Source organism: Dicentrarchus labrax, unplaced genomic scaffold (assembly GCF_905237075.1).
Source record: "Dicentrarchus labrax unplaced genomic scaffold, dlabrax2021, whole genome shotgun sequence".
Taxonomy (NCBI): Eukaryota; Metazoa; Chordata; class Actinopteri; family Moronidae; genus Dicentrarchus; species Dicentrarchus labrax.
In genome coordinates this window covers 13,847,620-13,863,113 of record NW_026136718.1, presented here as the reverse complement: position 1 = coordinate 13,863,113, position 15,494 = coordinate 13,847,620, and the positions used below count along the sequence as shown (strand labels likewise).

General features: G+C 38.1%; 1 protein-coding gene across 2 annotated transcripts in view; it reads left to right on the top strand.

Moving 5' to 3' along the window:
* The window catches only part of atp13a3 (ATPase 13A3), a 36,413-nt gene extending 20,919 nt beyond the window's left edge, over positions 1-15,494 (top strand). Inside the window, exons 15-34 of one of the 2 annotated variants that reach the window (XM_051376581.1) lie at positions 137-198; positions 749-899; positions 1,154-1,273; positions 1,615-1,632; positions 2,098-2,251; positions 2,957-3,077; positions 3,724-3,848; positions 4,469-4,629; positions 5,307-5,435; positions 5,590-5,669; positions 5,883-5,925; positions 6,033-6,142; positions 6,393-6,489; positions 6,584-6,656; positions 6,799-6,976; positions 7,141-7,319; positions 7,422-7,510; positions 7,731-7,811; positions 8,769-8,861; positions 10,183-15,494. In XM_051376581.1, the coding sequence (XP_051232541.1) occupies positions 137-198; positions 749-899; positions 1,154-1,273; positions 1,615-1,632; positions 2,098-2,251; positions 2,957-3,077; positions 3,724-3,848; positions 4,469-4,629; positions 5,307-5,435; positions 5,590-5,669; positions 5,883-5,925; positions 6,033-6,142; positions 6,393-6,489; positions 6,584-6,656; positions 6,799-6,976; positions 7,141-7,319; positions 7,422-7,510; positions 7,731-7,811; positions 8,769-8,861; positions 10,183-10,377 (2,259 nt within the window). In that variant the 3' untranslated portion in view covers positions 10,378-15,494. The remainder of the gene's footprint in view (positions 1-136; positions 199-748; positions 900-1,153; positions 1,274-1,614; positions 1,633-2,097; positions 2,252-2,956; positions 3,078-3,723; positions 3,849-4,468; positions 4,630-5,306; positions 5,436-5,589; positions 5,670-5,882; positions 5,926-6,032; positions 6,143-6,392; positions 6,490-6,583; positions 6,657-6,798; positions 6,977-7,140; positions 7,320-7,421; positions 7,511-7,730; positions 7,812-8,768; positions 8,862-10,182) is intronic. The other variant, XM_051376582.1, reaches the window with a different exon arrangement.

Sequence of the window (15,494 nt, the reverse complement as noted above, 5' to 3'; positions counted from 1 at the left end):
GGAGTAACAACAGATGTTACCCAAAATAGATTGTACCTGCCTCTAGTTGTGAGGCAATAAAGATGTTTTTTAGTTCATTTGATTCGATTCAAACTATTAATTTATTTATTTTATTCTACTTTCTATATACTTGCAGACTGGAACTCTGACAGAAGATGGATTAGACTTATGGGGAGTGCAGAGGGTTGAGAATGGCAGGTAAGCTGGTCTGTTCTCTAATCAACAGGTCAACAATAGCAAACATGGACCTCCCACTTCTTCAGTGCATTTTGACTGCACGTGAAAGAAGCCGTAGAAATCTGAAGTCATTATCTTAGTTTAGCCATTACTGAGCTCATGTTGCTTTTCTGATTATCTGGTCCAAAGGAATTAAAATATACTGGAATATCTTGAATGTATCTAGAGAAGGTCTAATTTCCTTCATTTCAAACCCTTGCAAATGCTGAAATCTCACAGAATCACAACATAATTATCCATATGCCCTAACAGCTCAAGTTAAATTGTTTTGATACCAGAAGACACCAACAAAATCAACCCTTGTTTGCTCAGTAATTCTTACAATTGTTCATCAGATATTTTAAAGTGCAGAAATATTGAGTTATATGATTATTTAATTCCCTAAATCTAGAATAAGTTATTTATTGTGTGGTTAATTATGTTAAGAAAATGATAAAAATGTTATGTAGCAATAATCAATGGTATAAATGTAGCCATAATCATATACCTCCTATTTGTCCTGCCTCTCCAGTTTCCACCTGTCAGAGGAAAATGCCTACAAGGAGAATCTTGTCAAGTCCCAGTTTGTTGCTTGTATGGCCACCTGCCACTCTCTAACCAAAATAGAGGGCCAGCTGTCTGGAGACCCGCTGGACCTCAAAATGTTTGAAGCTACAGGCTGGGTGAGTTGTTATGTATTTATACAAAAGCATAAAGTTGGTCAGGGCAGCACAGTGGAGATCTAATTAGTCAGACCACCCTTAAGAAGGCGTATGGGGACAAATAGCTACTTGGAATCTGTTTTATGTGTAGGCCAATTGAAAGAGGGAATATTTTTTTACTATATCAAATATGTTTAATTCATTAACATATTCTTGATATCGCTTACATTACATTTTTCTAATACTCATTTTCTCTAAAATCTTTGTTTGTCCAGATCCTGGAGGAGGCCACTGAGGAGGAAACATCTCTCCACAACCGTATCATGCCCACTGTGGTTCGACCCCCAAAACAGCTGTTGCCCCCTGAGCCTGCTGCATCAACAGAACAGGACATGGTACGAACAGCGCAGTTGTTAAACTGGAGATCTTTTATCAATACAAAGACTGAAATTTATAAAATAAAATCAATCTGATGATATTAATGAATTATTAAAGCTGCAGTGTGGTCTTGGCCATAGTATTATTCATTCTCTGACTTTTTTTGTAGTCTGCCTACAAGTTGACTTAAGACAAGTTGACAGAATATTGGCTGTAATTAAAACCAGCATATTCTTGTGCCTCAATATAACATTAATAGACACTACCTGCATAACACAACAGCAACATTATTAATACTCTGAATGGTTGGTTTATTTGTTTCTCACGGACTCATCCCACTCTACTTTTCTCATTTTAGGAACTGTATGAACTCTCGGTAAGTAGCCTGCTTTCATTTTGAAAATGTACTCCTAAGATTCCTATTTTTCCTTCCGAAAGAAAAGTTCAGATTTTCAAGAGCAGTAAAATTTAGCACAAATAGTGGCCTTCTAATAATGATGTTGGCCAGTTAATGTATATTTAAATGTTTTAAGTTGACAAACTTGTCAGTGTCTCAGAAAGATGTATTATAAAATTGTAAATACATTTGTTTATAGCTCAGTATCAACATGATGATCTAATCTGTTTATGTGTCAGGATCTTGTTAACTAAGCATTTAAATTACCAATTATCCTTCTAAAAGTAGTAATTTTGTAATTAGTAGCATTTTCCATGTTTTCATTTTTAGCAGTAAACCAAAAACCACATTTTTAGTTTTCATCTTCTCCTGGACATGAACGGTAAAGACTGTCTTTTTTGTGTGTGTGTGTGTGTGTGTGTCTGTGTGGGTGTGCATGAGCAGTCAGCGTATGAGATTGGTATTGTGCGCCAGTTTCCTTTTTCCTCAGCACTCCAGAGGATGACTGTGGTGGCTCGTTTGCTGGGGGAGAAACGTATGGATGCCTACACGAAGGGGGCGCCAGAGGTGGTGGTTAGTCTTTGCAAGAAAGAAACAGGTGAGGTGTCTGATTACTGTAACTGCTATAGTAGCAAACAGCACCTAAGGATATGTTTTACTGGAGTCGATGGCAACAATGCCCCTTATCCATAAGGATAACTTATGGCAGGATCATCACTTTATCATGATCATAGTGATGATGTGACGATGATGGATGATAAGGACAGAGGATTGTTTGGCAGTTTATTGCAGATAAAAATTAAATTTCTTATAGTAAAGCTTTAGGTAACCATTAATTAGTCCTAGAATATGTTATTATCAAAATTATCTGGAACGGAACAGTTACTGTGTCACCAGTGCTAATTTAGCACTTTATGAACACTTGTGAAGCATAAGGTGTTGGAGCAAGCTGTAGAAGTCCCCTGTTTATATAAAAGTTTGTTATATCGTTTATTTTTTTGTTTTTTTTTAAGTATTTTTTGGGGCTTTTATTGCCTTTATGATAGTGACAGCTGTAGACAGACAGGAAAGGGGGGTGGTGAGAGGAGATGACACGCAGCAAAGGGCCGCAGGTCGGAATCGAACCCTGGGCCACTGTGGGAGGGACTCAGCCTCAGTACATGGGTCGCCAGCTCTACCCACTGAGCTAACCAGGCGCCCATCATTTTTAAAAAAAACTTTTTTATATAGAAGTTTGACGTGTCCTATTTAATTGCTGCCCCTCTTTCTTAACTTTACTTATTTCTTCAATGTCTCTTTGTAGTGCCAGAAAACTTTGCAGAGGTTTTGGAGAGCTACACCAAGCAGGGTTTCAGGGTCATAGCTTTGGCTCATCGTCGACTTGAATCCAAACTCAACTGGCACAAAGTCCAGAACATCAGCAGGTATTATACTGTATATTGTTGATATTGTTACTTTTGACCTCCATTTTAAACCTACCTAGAGAACTTCAAGCTGAGGATTGCTGCTGCTTTTTAGCATGCTGCTTCACACTGCTGACGTTGGACCGTCACACCTTCATCCCTCTAGTCTGTGATATATAAATAAGAAAATCAGGTGAAGGGGCTCTTGTGTCAAACAAATGTATGCAAGTCCCCCTTGTATTTTAGTTAAGCTAATATTAGTGGCCAATATTGACCTATTGCAGACATATCGGTATTATATCAGTGTATCTCACATGTGCCAATATGATTTTTTAGCAAAGTTTATCCAAAAGAGTGCAGCTCTCAGCAATGTCAACTAGAACTTGTTGACAGTGTATATGTTCAGTTATTATACATGTTAAGGAATATTTAACTTAACTTTCAAATTCTTTAAAAATGTTATTTGTCTCAGCAGCCTTCTGAGTACCTTTACATAGTCGTATTAGTGCACAATCCATATAGAAAAGCGTCATTTTGATTCCAGCTCTAAAATTCTCTGTATCAGCTGCCATATCTGAAATCTGAATTTTTACCCTCTAAAATTATTATCGGCCTTGGCACGTAAGTATAAACACGTATGTTTTTGGTTTTTTTTCCTTTCAACTAGAGATCATATAGAGGCAAACATGGAATTCCTGGGTCTCATCATCATGCAGAATAAACTGAAGGCAGAAACTCCAGGGGTGCTGCAGGACCTCCACGGAGCACACATCCGAACTGTCATGGTTACTGGTGAGACCATTCACACGTGTGTGTGTGTGCACAAATACTCACACGTGCACATGGGCTTGAATTAAACCAGTGATGGCATCAACAAAGTCACTAAATAGAACAAACACACAGAGATGTGCAAATGAAAACGTACAGTACACATAACACACAATCCTGGTTAAAGCTTGTGTATTGCTGTGACACAGGCAGCATAATGTGTTTGGTAATCTGTGTATTGGCAATCGAAATATTTAATCCCTCTGGTATTTACTCAGCTGTACCTGTAATCTCATTTAATTCCATTTTCTAGGCTGCTCAGTGTAACTGGCACTAACATACTCCAGTATCCACCAGAGGATTATTTTTTATTTCCTTGTCCTACTCCTCCTCCTCATATTTACTCCATATGTTCTTAAAACCCTCTGGATCTGCAGGGTTCCTGTTTCCATTCACTATCACCACCACCCTCACACCCTGCACCCCAGACTAATATAAATGCTTGTTGGGGAATTGACCAGAAAAAATCTCAAGGTTGTAATGCGTGTGTATTTGTGAGAAAGATAGAGAATGAGAGGAAGGAACAGAGTGACTTAAAAGCATAAGAAGCAAAATAATAAATGTGTGCTGTATTCACATTCCAGGTGACAACATGCTGACCGCTATCTCTGTGGCCCGGGACTGTGGAATGATTCCTCCCCAAGACACAGTCATCATTGCTGATGCCCTCCCTCCCCATAATGGACAAGCCGCCAAGATTACCTGGAGATACGCTGACAAGCCGAGCAAGATATCTCGCCTGGAGGTAAGGCGATGGGGCTAACACTGATACCTGCACAGATGCACAGACACAAAACCCACACATAGAGAATGAGCACCTGATGAAAGGGCTTGCACAATCAGACATGCACACAATAAAAGGCTACATCCTCACTTCTGCACAAAGGGATGGAAAGATGATGCTAATCTCTGAAACCCAATAAGTGAAATTGTTGTAGGTCTCTCAGTGACAAAGTGTCCCACACCACCTATGTAGTGGGAGGGAACACAACTTCTCTGCCATTTTCTATTATTGTCTGAAAAGGAAACCTAAAAAATATTTATAGGTAGCTTGATATATACACTAAAGATTATATTGTCTACTTTACTTAAGTGTTGTCTTCAAAGACGAGTCTCATCACTGATACCTATACTAAAGCCCAAACACACAAATTACTTTTGAGTGATATCAGTCATGACGCACTTGTTATACCGGTAATGTACAATAATGTAAGTTACTGTAATATAAATAAAGGATTCTAACATGTGGATGAGAGACAAATGTAAAGTTTCAACCACTAAATACATATATTTAAGCATTCAATAGCTGAACAGTAAAAATGTCCTTTGCTAAACAGAAAAGTAGTAATTATTTAAGACTCCTTTTATTGGTATCTTTTAATGTTTTGGCTCTAATCCATACTAATATCATTACTCTAACAGGAAGTGAACATCAGTCTGGAGGATGTATGTCACGTAGATGAACAGAAAACACAAGAGCTGTACCACTTTGCTATGAACGGAAAATCATTTGCGGTCATCGAGGAGCATTTCCCTGACATGCTTCAAAAGGTACGAGGTTTCTTGAATGAGAATGGACATCACTCAAACCTTTTCTGTAACTGGAGTAGGAAAGTTAAAGGAGAAGTTGCTCCTATGATTCCTTGGGTACAATTACCGCCACGATACCTAATGTTTCGTTATGATCGTGTGTTCTGCCTTGTAGCTTGTGCTGCATGGGACAGTGTTTGCCAGAATGGCCCCAGACCAGAAAACCCAGCTCATTGAGGCGCTGCAGGGCGTAGAGTGAGTATTTAAGTCAAATACATGATATAGCTATGAAGAAGTACTTTGACATGTCATACAACGTTTATAGAAGTATTACATCCACAGTGTAGAGTCTGTTAAATAACCAGCAGCAGTAGAGTAAGCCTTCAGTCAGAGCTTTAAATATGAATACATTTTATTGATTGAAAGAAAGTAGTAACAGAGTCGCTGTTTTTTATGATTTACTTCCAGCTACTTTGTGGGGATGTGCGGAGACGGAGCAAACGACTGTGGGGTACGTACAGCCACTTCAAAGTAATTCTTAGTGTGACAAAAACAGGTTTAAATGGATATTAATTGCATTCTGAACATACCTTGTATTTCTCACTTTCCCTTGACCAGGCTCTGAAGAGGGCTCATGGTGGCATCTCTCTGTCAGAGCTTGAGGCCTCGGTAGCCTCTCCCTTCACCTCTAGGACCCCCAACATCTCCTGTGTCCCCAGCCTCATCAGGTTGGTCTTTCCTCCTTTTTATTTGTGCGCAACACAGTGAATGAATAAATAAATAAATAAATGATAGAGAGTATATAAATGTATTTAGAAGCTAGTTTTCTCCTTAAAATTGCACCGATTTTAGACAAATTCATGGTGCTTTAATTGGCCTTTTTTTTTTATGTCAAGCTGTGTTTTTATAGCTACATGACCTTATGTTACTTCTGAGGTCGATAGAGGGATAACACTGTGTGTTTTCTTGTTTTTACAGGGAGGGGCGTGCTGCCCTCATCACCTCCTTCTGTGTGTTTAAGTTCATGGCCCTTTACAGCATCATCCAGTACATCAGTGTCACTCTCCTCTACTCTGTACGTAATACAGCTCCCGCAGTCAGTTGTAGCTGAGGAATAAGTGAGAAATCCCGTCTCTGATCAGTGCTGTTTTTTTGTTTTTGTTACGTAGATCCTCAGTAACCTTGGGGACTTTCAGTTCCTCTTCATCGATATTGCCATCATCCTCCTTATTGTCTTTACCAGTAAGTATAAGAGAAATAACAAATGGATGTGATTTAAAAAAAAAAAAAATTCTTAACCTAAATCTTTACTGCGCGCCTTCTCTGCTCACCCTCAATATCTGTTTTCTGCCCATCTTTATAATTTCCCCCTGCCCCTCCTCAGTGAGTCTGAATCCAGCGTGGAAAGAACTGGTGTCACGTCGCCCACCGTCAGGTCTGATCTCAGGGCCTCTGCTGTTCTCTGTGCTGACCCAAATCCTCATCTGCTTGGGCTTCCAGACCATTACATTCCTTTGGGTCCGACAGCAGCCCTGGTACACAGTCTGGACACCACTGACAGAGTGTGTACCTGCTATCATTTCCAATGTACCTCAGCAAAACAAAAATAAGATCTTAATTGTTGTTTTTTGGGAATGATTTAATAGCATTTAATCTTTAAAAAAGCTGTCCCACATGCTGAAAATGTTATTGGATTGTTCTTGAATCTGACTCTTTTCTCACCCAGTGTCTGCAACCGTTCATCACACATTAACGTGTCTGACGACAATGACACCGAAGTGGATGACCACAACATCCAAAACTTCGAGAACACCAGCCTCTTCTATGTCTCCTGCTTCCAGTATCTAATTGTTGCCATCGTTTTCTCAAAGGGAAAACCTTTCAGGCAGCCTAGCTACAAGAATTGTAAGAAAATTATTTAATTAAGTCATTTATTAATCTGCTTAATTTAAGTTACTTTTATATGTAATAAATTTGTTTGTGTGTGCTTGCGTGTCCCCTCCTCAGGGCCTTTTGTGCTGTCTGCCATTTGTCTGTATATTTTCCTGCTGTTCATTATGTTCCACCCAGTCGAAGGCATCGATGAGTTTCTAGAGGTAAGAAGACCTCAATCCCGAGAAACATACACCTTTACTCAGCTCTGAAGACTGTAGCTTGCTGAGATCTATACTCTTTTAATATTTTAAAACAATATTAAGGCCCAGTCCATAATTCAATTAATAAGTGAAGTATTGCGGAGCCTTGAAACGAGACTGTTATTCTATAATGTAATATGATAATCAGCGTTGGAGTATCTCTCTCTTTCTCTCCGTACAGATTGTTTGTGTCCCGTTTGAATGGAGAGTAAAACTCTTCCTCATCATCGTAGTCAATGCTGCTGTTTCTGTTTTGGTGGAGGTAAGACACACACACACACACACATACACACTTGAACACATGGTAACAGTAGATGTTTTTCTCATGCTCAGTTTTTGTTTTTTCATGCAGTGTGCTCATCCTTGTCTCATTTAGCAGCAGGATCAGTCTTGTGTTGTGAAAAGAAATTATGTTGTAAAGTGAAAATGTTCTTGTCTACAAAGTAAAGTATGTGTAATATTTAACACAAAGTATGTGACTGTTTTTGGTTAAATGTATGCATTTGTGGGACTGTTGAAGTTCCTCATTGCAGCATACGTTTGTCTTGTCTAATTTTTGGATAGACGGATGTTCTTTTAAGAAAATTATTTATTGCAGTACAACGCATTACTATTGGTAGTTTATGCTGGCCTGCCACTCTCAGTGGAGCAGTATCACTATTCCTCTGCCTTCCCTTTTTAGATAGCTGTCCTTGCATACATGCACTGCTTAGCAGACACCCCTTTGCTATGCTATTTCCAAAACTACCGGTCCAAATCCTTCACCTTTTTTAAGTGAAATTTTCTTTAAAAAATCAACCAAGATGATTTTGCACATAATCAGAAATTATAGCAGAGTTTCCAGTATTTTGAGACAATAGTATCCATGCACTCTTTTCTTACTAATTTGTTAAGTTTAATTTAACCTCACATGTATTAACCAAGGATGTGATTTTTCCGGATTCATCTGGAATTACGGATTTTCTGACATGAAAATGTGACCCATGTGAATCATGCAGATCTATGCTCTGCACTCTGTATATTCTCCTGCTCTTTTGTAATGTGCCAATCACATGCCTGATAAACACACAGCTTAATGGAAGAAAACCTAAAGCTTTGATATATTGTGACTCTGCAAACACGATTGAAGACCTCTATGCAAAAAACAATAACAGACGCTATGTGAAATCAAATTAGCCTCTCTGTAATCCTTTCCCCTGCCCACTGCGCTATTCCATAGACCTTCATCCTTGACATCATCTTATGGAAGCTTGTGTTCAGCCGAGACAAACATGGCAGCTTTGGCGTCACTCCTGCTGCCCCGACACGACAGGTTGGGAATATCTGACACCTTCTTCTTTAGCCCTTTCATTTTCCTCTTGTGTGGTGTTTCCTCTCTCTGTCCCCACTTCTTCTAAAACTACAGACCGCACCTTTCTATTCTAACCTCTAACCAAGACATGCATGTGCGAGATGTCAGTCTCATTCTGATCTGTCCTCTCCTTCTCGTGTCCCCCGATGGGCCTTTTGTTCAGGGGTTTTTAACAGTTGTAGATTTTCTCCAAACTATTCTGTTCTCTGACTCCATTCTGCTCTATAACTGCTCTTAAGAGCAAGTATTTTACTTCATAATGTTCTTGCTGAAGCTGAAAGCTATTTTCAAATTCAGGGCTGCTGGAGGTCACGTTTAAACATGGAGATAAGTGGGTTTATGACTGGGAAGTTTTAATGTCAAGTGAATGAGTAAAGCTCTCTTCTCCTTTAGAAACCGCTATATAGCCACCTTACTAGAGATTCTTACCACCTTTAGCAAGGTTATTGTGGATATTATTATTTTTTCCGAAAATACTTTGACTTGCAAATCAAACTGAAAGAAGCGATGTTGTCCCAAAAAGTCATCCATTCAAATATATACAGTGTATTTTATTATTATTATTATTATTATTATTATTATTATTATTATTATTATTGATTGCTTTTGTCAATTGCTCAAACTGTTTCTAAGCCTTGGATATCTCCCACTGCTTTCCACCTCCTCTCCCTTTGTCTACTGCACCTTTAGTTTCAGCCTATGGGCCCTACAAAGCTTTACTTGCTGTACTTATCTCTTAGTTTCCCTGTTATGTCCTAGATAACTGTCAGTCAACACTGTCAGTGCTCCCTCTAACGTACAGTATATTTAAAATAGAAGCAGGCAAACCTTAAATGTCTTTTCCAATATAAGGTTAATGAGAAAAAATTTACTCATTTATGTTTTTTAATCTGTAAAGACCTGCTGTGGAATCCTTTTGTTTGTTGGATCTTTGACTCCATGAGCTTGTTTTTAAGGAGTGGACTCACTCTTTAAGCAGTCGACTGCCAACTCCTTCAAACAATTATCATGCTGAATTTTGTTTTGAATGACTTTCATGCATGCACACTTGTTGCAATTTACCAGTGTAAAAAAAAAAGCCTGCCTGTTACACAAATGGTTCTTCTCCAGTTATATATTTTGCATGTAACAGTTAAATTAGCATGCCACTGTCTGACTTGCATTTGTCAGTGAAAGCATTTCTAGAAAATCTGAACAATATATGACACAAGTTCATGGAACCCCTTAATTTTGTATTTTTGTTTTATTTATCTGTTTATTTTTGGGGCTGTGCTATTTTCAGGGGGGCATTGACCTGCGGGCGTACAAGTGTCTGTCCCGGCTGTGCTGCCCACGTAAGACACCCAAGGCTCGCTACATGCATCTGGCCCAGGAGCTCAGTGTGGACCCCGACTGGCCACCAAAGCCAACGACCACTACTGAAGCCAAGCCTCGCCCAGAAAATGGCTCCACCTATCAAATCATGATCAACTCCTAGCACCCCCCCGGCCCCAGAATTTAATCTACCCCTTTCATACAGTAAACCTGCATATAACACATGTTCAGTGAATGCAAATTTGATCTATTCAAATGGAATTGTCACAGATACAAGTGCTTGCTATTACCGTTCAGAGACTTGCGTCCAAAACTGTAGTTCCACAGGCGTTACTGCAAAAGCATTACATAAAAGTACCAAATAAAGTTAAGTTTCGGTTCTCTCAGTACTCCTGCTCTCTGGCTCGCCCACTTGCTCGCTCTCAGGTCTCTCTTGCTTGTATTCAAATGTCATTTAACATTAACATTAAATGTAATTCCCATTCCTTATTGCAATGTCTGTTCACTGAAGCTGAGCAGCATTCAACCCAGGCTGGGAGAACGGTTGATAGGCCAGGTCGAATTTGCGCGCTTACGTCTTCAGAAAGTGATGGTTTAATGTACCGTCACTTTGTATGAAAGAGGTATAAAAGAGAGCCAAAGTCCCACTCTGCCATAGAGCTGGTTTCTGACATACGTGTGCTGTCAGAAATGTAATGGAAGGTGTTGAATGCTAGAAAGTAATTACTTTTATACCATTGTTAAAATGATAAGGTCTTCAGATTTTATAAGCAACCACAGCTTTGGCCGTAGAAAGTACGACCCACTCTGACTGAACGGCGAGTGAGAGAATTGCTTGATAAAAAGAGAGTCTGGAAGAGGGCGGAAGAAAGCAGTTTCACTACAAAATTCAATCAGTACAATTTAAGTATACCTTATTTCACATTCTGTAATTAAAAGTGGAAGTACTGGTGGGGTTGAAGGTGCTTGTAGTAATAGATAAATATCACTGGTTGGCTGTACTGACCAACTCTGTGTAATTTATCAGATTCTGTATTATCAGATCATAATCAGCAGCAGGTCTACTCTATGTTCATGTTTCTGAGCAGCCACCACCACATGGTCCTCAAGTCTAACCTGTTGTTGACAGTGCAGGCTCTGATTGCTACTATGTAGTGGTCTTATACAGCTAATGCACATACTGTATGTGTATGTATGTATGTATGTATATATGCATACATACATACATACATAGAGTCATTTGAATGAGCTAGCATTACCACCTGGCTAGCACTCATTAGAAAGCATAGACTCATAACCAAAAAGAAAAGCTTTATAGCTTATGATGGACCCCCAGGGTACTAATTTGACTCATACCCAGGATTCAAATAGTATTTTCTTGAGTTGTAGAAGATTGGGAATCTTGGAATGGCTGCAGTCAACTTGTTCAGTTGCACCCTCGCAGCCAGAAAACACAGTACAATATACATCACAGATAGATTATTGAAATTAAAATTCATTGGCCACATCTTTCATACAAACTCAAAAACATTAAGGCCTGTAAAAAGTAAAGGACTTTAGGTGAACTGTGAGGGAGACAGATCCTCTCTTAACCACAGGCTGGGACCTGTGGCAGGATCTCCATTGTGTTTGTCTGTTTGTCAGAGCTCAACTTTATGTTTTTTAACAGAGATTTTTAGCCATGCTCCCATAGTGGATCAATTAGTCCGTCAGTCCAGACTGAAATATCTCAACAACTATTTGATGTATTGTCATGACAATTGGCATAGACATTCATGGTCCTGATTTTTCATGTCAGGACACCAACGGTAATCAACTCTTCTGTTCATAATAGGATACCTCTGAAACTAATGACTGAATCCTCATCAACCTCAGCTGTACTAATGCATACCATGTTACACTTAAATGATAAGTGTTAGCATACTGTGCTAACAAGTCTGACGGGGAACAACATGGCCTTTCCTCTGGCGATCCCCGCAGGCCTAACTTTTTGCCGCACTAGTGATAAAGATCTGTCAATCAATCGATCAAAAAATGTTCACTAGAGTGAAATGAGCTTTACGCTTTCATGGGCCACCAGTGTGGCTATAAACCTTCTTAATCTTACGTTTTTGCATCTATGAGCCATGTCCTGTCAGCAACTAATGACATCAGACAGGAGACTGAAAGCATACCAAGATTTGCATGAAGCCAGCTCCCTCATCATCATCTAAAATTGTGATGGTTGCAATACTAGAAATATTACCACAATTACAGAATTACTGTAGAATTAAGAAACACATTAACATCTCTGTATTTTGCATGAACTAGCTGTTTATCGTGGACAGTTAATCACATGCATGAGACCGTATAAATCAAACTCGTGTCAGATTGGCTCCAGAAAGCCAGTAGTACTAACTACTTAGGTTTCTTTTTTTTCTTTTTTAAAACTAAATTTCTTCCTATGGAAGACTGATTTAAAAGTGGAATCGTAAAGGCAAGGCATTGTGCGTCTCATCAGCTCACTGCTCTTGGCACATTTAAAACATCCATGCAACAACACACACTGCATAAGATGGATGCTGGTTACCATATATACTCATGTATTACACATAAGGTACCTGCATAGCGAGTTAAGGGCTATATTTTATGTTGACCACTCTTTCTTTGACATTTAAAGTGATGCTCCACAAAATCTATTTCAGTGTCAAACACTCGCTCACTCGCTTCCTGTAAACTTTGAAGGTTGCTGTAAAAGGTTGTAGTTTCCTTCTTAATAACAAAAAAAGTCTATTGAGATAGATTCCAATGTTGGCACTAATAGATGGACAGTGGAGAAGCAGATAAATCATTGTAACTGATTGAATTCAAGCTGACCACAGCTGCTGTAAGAAGAAAACAGACTATTTGCAGCTGCCTTTTAAAGCCACCATAGTGTTTGATTTAGGTTGGAGTGTCACTTTGAAGCAAAGACGCCAACACACAATGTCAGTATAACCGTAAACTCTGCATAGCAGCCTGCCTTTCATGAATTGTATGGTTTTTAAATGGTGTGTGTCCCAAAGTATTTTTAGAGTGCTAAACAGTGGTCATGAGACACCATGTCAAGAGAATGTCAAATTAAATGTAATGTTTCTTCTTCTCCCTGACAAAATTAAGTAAATTCTTCCTCAAACTGCTGGTAACAGCAACGTATTATCACCTAATCATCTATGACACCTGACATCACATTAACTCCATTGATTATCAATAATTTAATTCGTATAGAAACAAATCAGATTTCTTTGATATGAGTAATAAGGGTCTGAAGTTGCTCAGTTCCTAAAAGCCATTGAGATACTTGTAATAATATTACAAATGCATATGAAACATGGGATCCATACTGTTTTTTTAATGAAAAGCTCAAATGTGATATGTGACCATAGTTTCAATGGATACATTGTTTATTAGATTAGAAAAGTTATAGTATTTTGTTATAGTATTTTATGGATAAATTGTCAGTCTGATGATGATATATAGTAGATGAAACTGGTTCACACGACTCAAATGGACTTTCTTGTGCCAATTTTCAGAAAGTTCCTGATATGTAGTCAAAATAGAAAGTCAAAATTACTAATTTCTGTTGAATTTCAACAATGTTGCTGATGTGTCCAAACATGGGCCTTGTGAGTTTATAAGCCTCTGAATATTCAGTGGTATGGGTTTTTTTTCTGTTTGCTTTCAGGGTTTAATTTCTATAGATACCTACTGAGGCTAAAATTGAATGTTGTGTAAAGAACAAATTTTAATGCAAGGCAATACTATGGTTATTGATTCTATTTCCAAAGACTTTTCATCACATCTGTATTGGTTATTTGTAAAAAGAGAACAGACTCAGAAGCAGAAGAGGAATATAATAGGAGGGTGGATTCTATCTGTATATATGAGATGTACATTTCTAGTGTGTGCATAAAAGACAAAAGATTTAGTTATAAAAATGTATGGTTTTTGGATTATCAAAGGGCTGGTGTGTCTTTTTCTACTATTTTGGTACTGTGTTACAATCAGTTGTCTGTCTACTTTTGATTTGTACTGTCTATTGGATTTATTTGTACTTTCTCTTTTTGTTATGGAGTTGCATTAGCTTGGATCTTCCTTATTTGGGCATGAATTGTGGGCATTTATTTCACAGTTTGAATTAGTTTGAGTTAGTTATGATCGGGGAACTTGGATCAATATTTGTTAGTCTTGGGTAAATATAATGCAGCACACAACTACTTGTTAGAGTTTAAAGGAAGTTGAAATTAAACCCTCCTGAGTGGAAAGATTTGTCTCCGCAGGTTCTGCTTCAACTTATCAGCTTTTTCTTTTGCTTCAATTTTGTGTCAATGCTTTGTATGAAACCAAGGATCTGACACAAGAAGGGAATTCAAATGATATGATATTATATATTTGAGGCCTCCTCATTACAAATTTAGAATTTGAGCAACATTTGACAATCTTGTTACTTTTCTGTCCGACATACAAACATATTTTACTTTCTTTGTCAACCTTTTAAAAATTATTTTACCTCTGTAAAATTAAAATGTAATCGGCGAATTGGAATGTGCATTGCTGCTTGATATCACCAGTCTGTTGTAGAAGTGATTTATATTGCTGCTAGGGGCAAAAGTGATTCAGCTGTGTCATAACCGTGCACCTTGATACAGAAAATTCATCAACTTAATGACGTGCAAAGTGTAAATACTATTGCTTTTCTTCTAGGCTACGGTTTTGCCTTTTATTGTGACACAGCTATGTCAAAACAATGGATTTTATGCTGAAACCTCTATGCTCTTATACAGGTACAACATATACCGACTGTTGACAGTTAGCATCTTACTCACATCATGTATTTTAAACAAACCATCGAATGGCATTTAGATTGAGTCAGCCACTGAGTATGTGAAGCCTCACGTGGATTTTGTTTCCTCAGGGAAATGTCTATTTGTAATGAAAAGAGAAAATAATAAAAGTTGACACCCAAACTGAATGAAAATATACTGTTGGTAAAACTTTTTATTATAGTCCATCTTTATGTCAGCTCTTTCAGTAGTTGTTTTTTTTTTTTTTTGGGTTTGTTCTTTTTTGCAGCTCCCACTCCCCAGCAAGAGGCTCATCTGGGGTATATGTATTGTTTTTATTGGCAGAGATGTAAATTTGTTTTTGAACATTTTTGTACTTTATAATTTATTTTTTATTTATTTTCATTTCTTTCCCCTGAGGATTGTATTTCAGATTGATCTTGATTTCTTTCTTTTCAATAAATCTTCTCAAAAATGA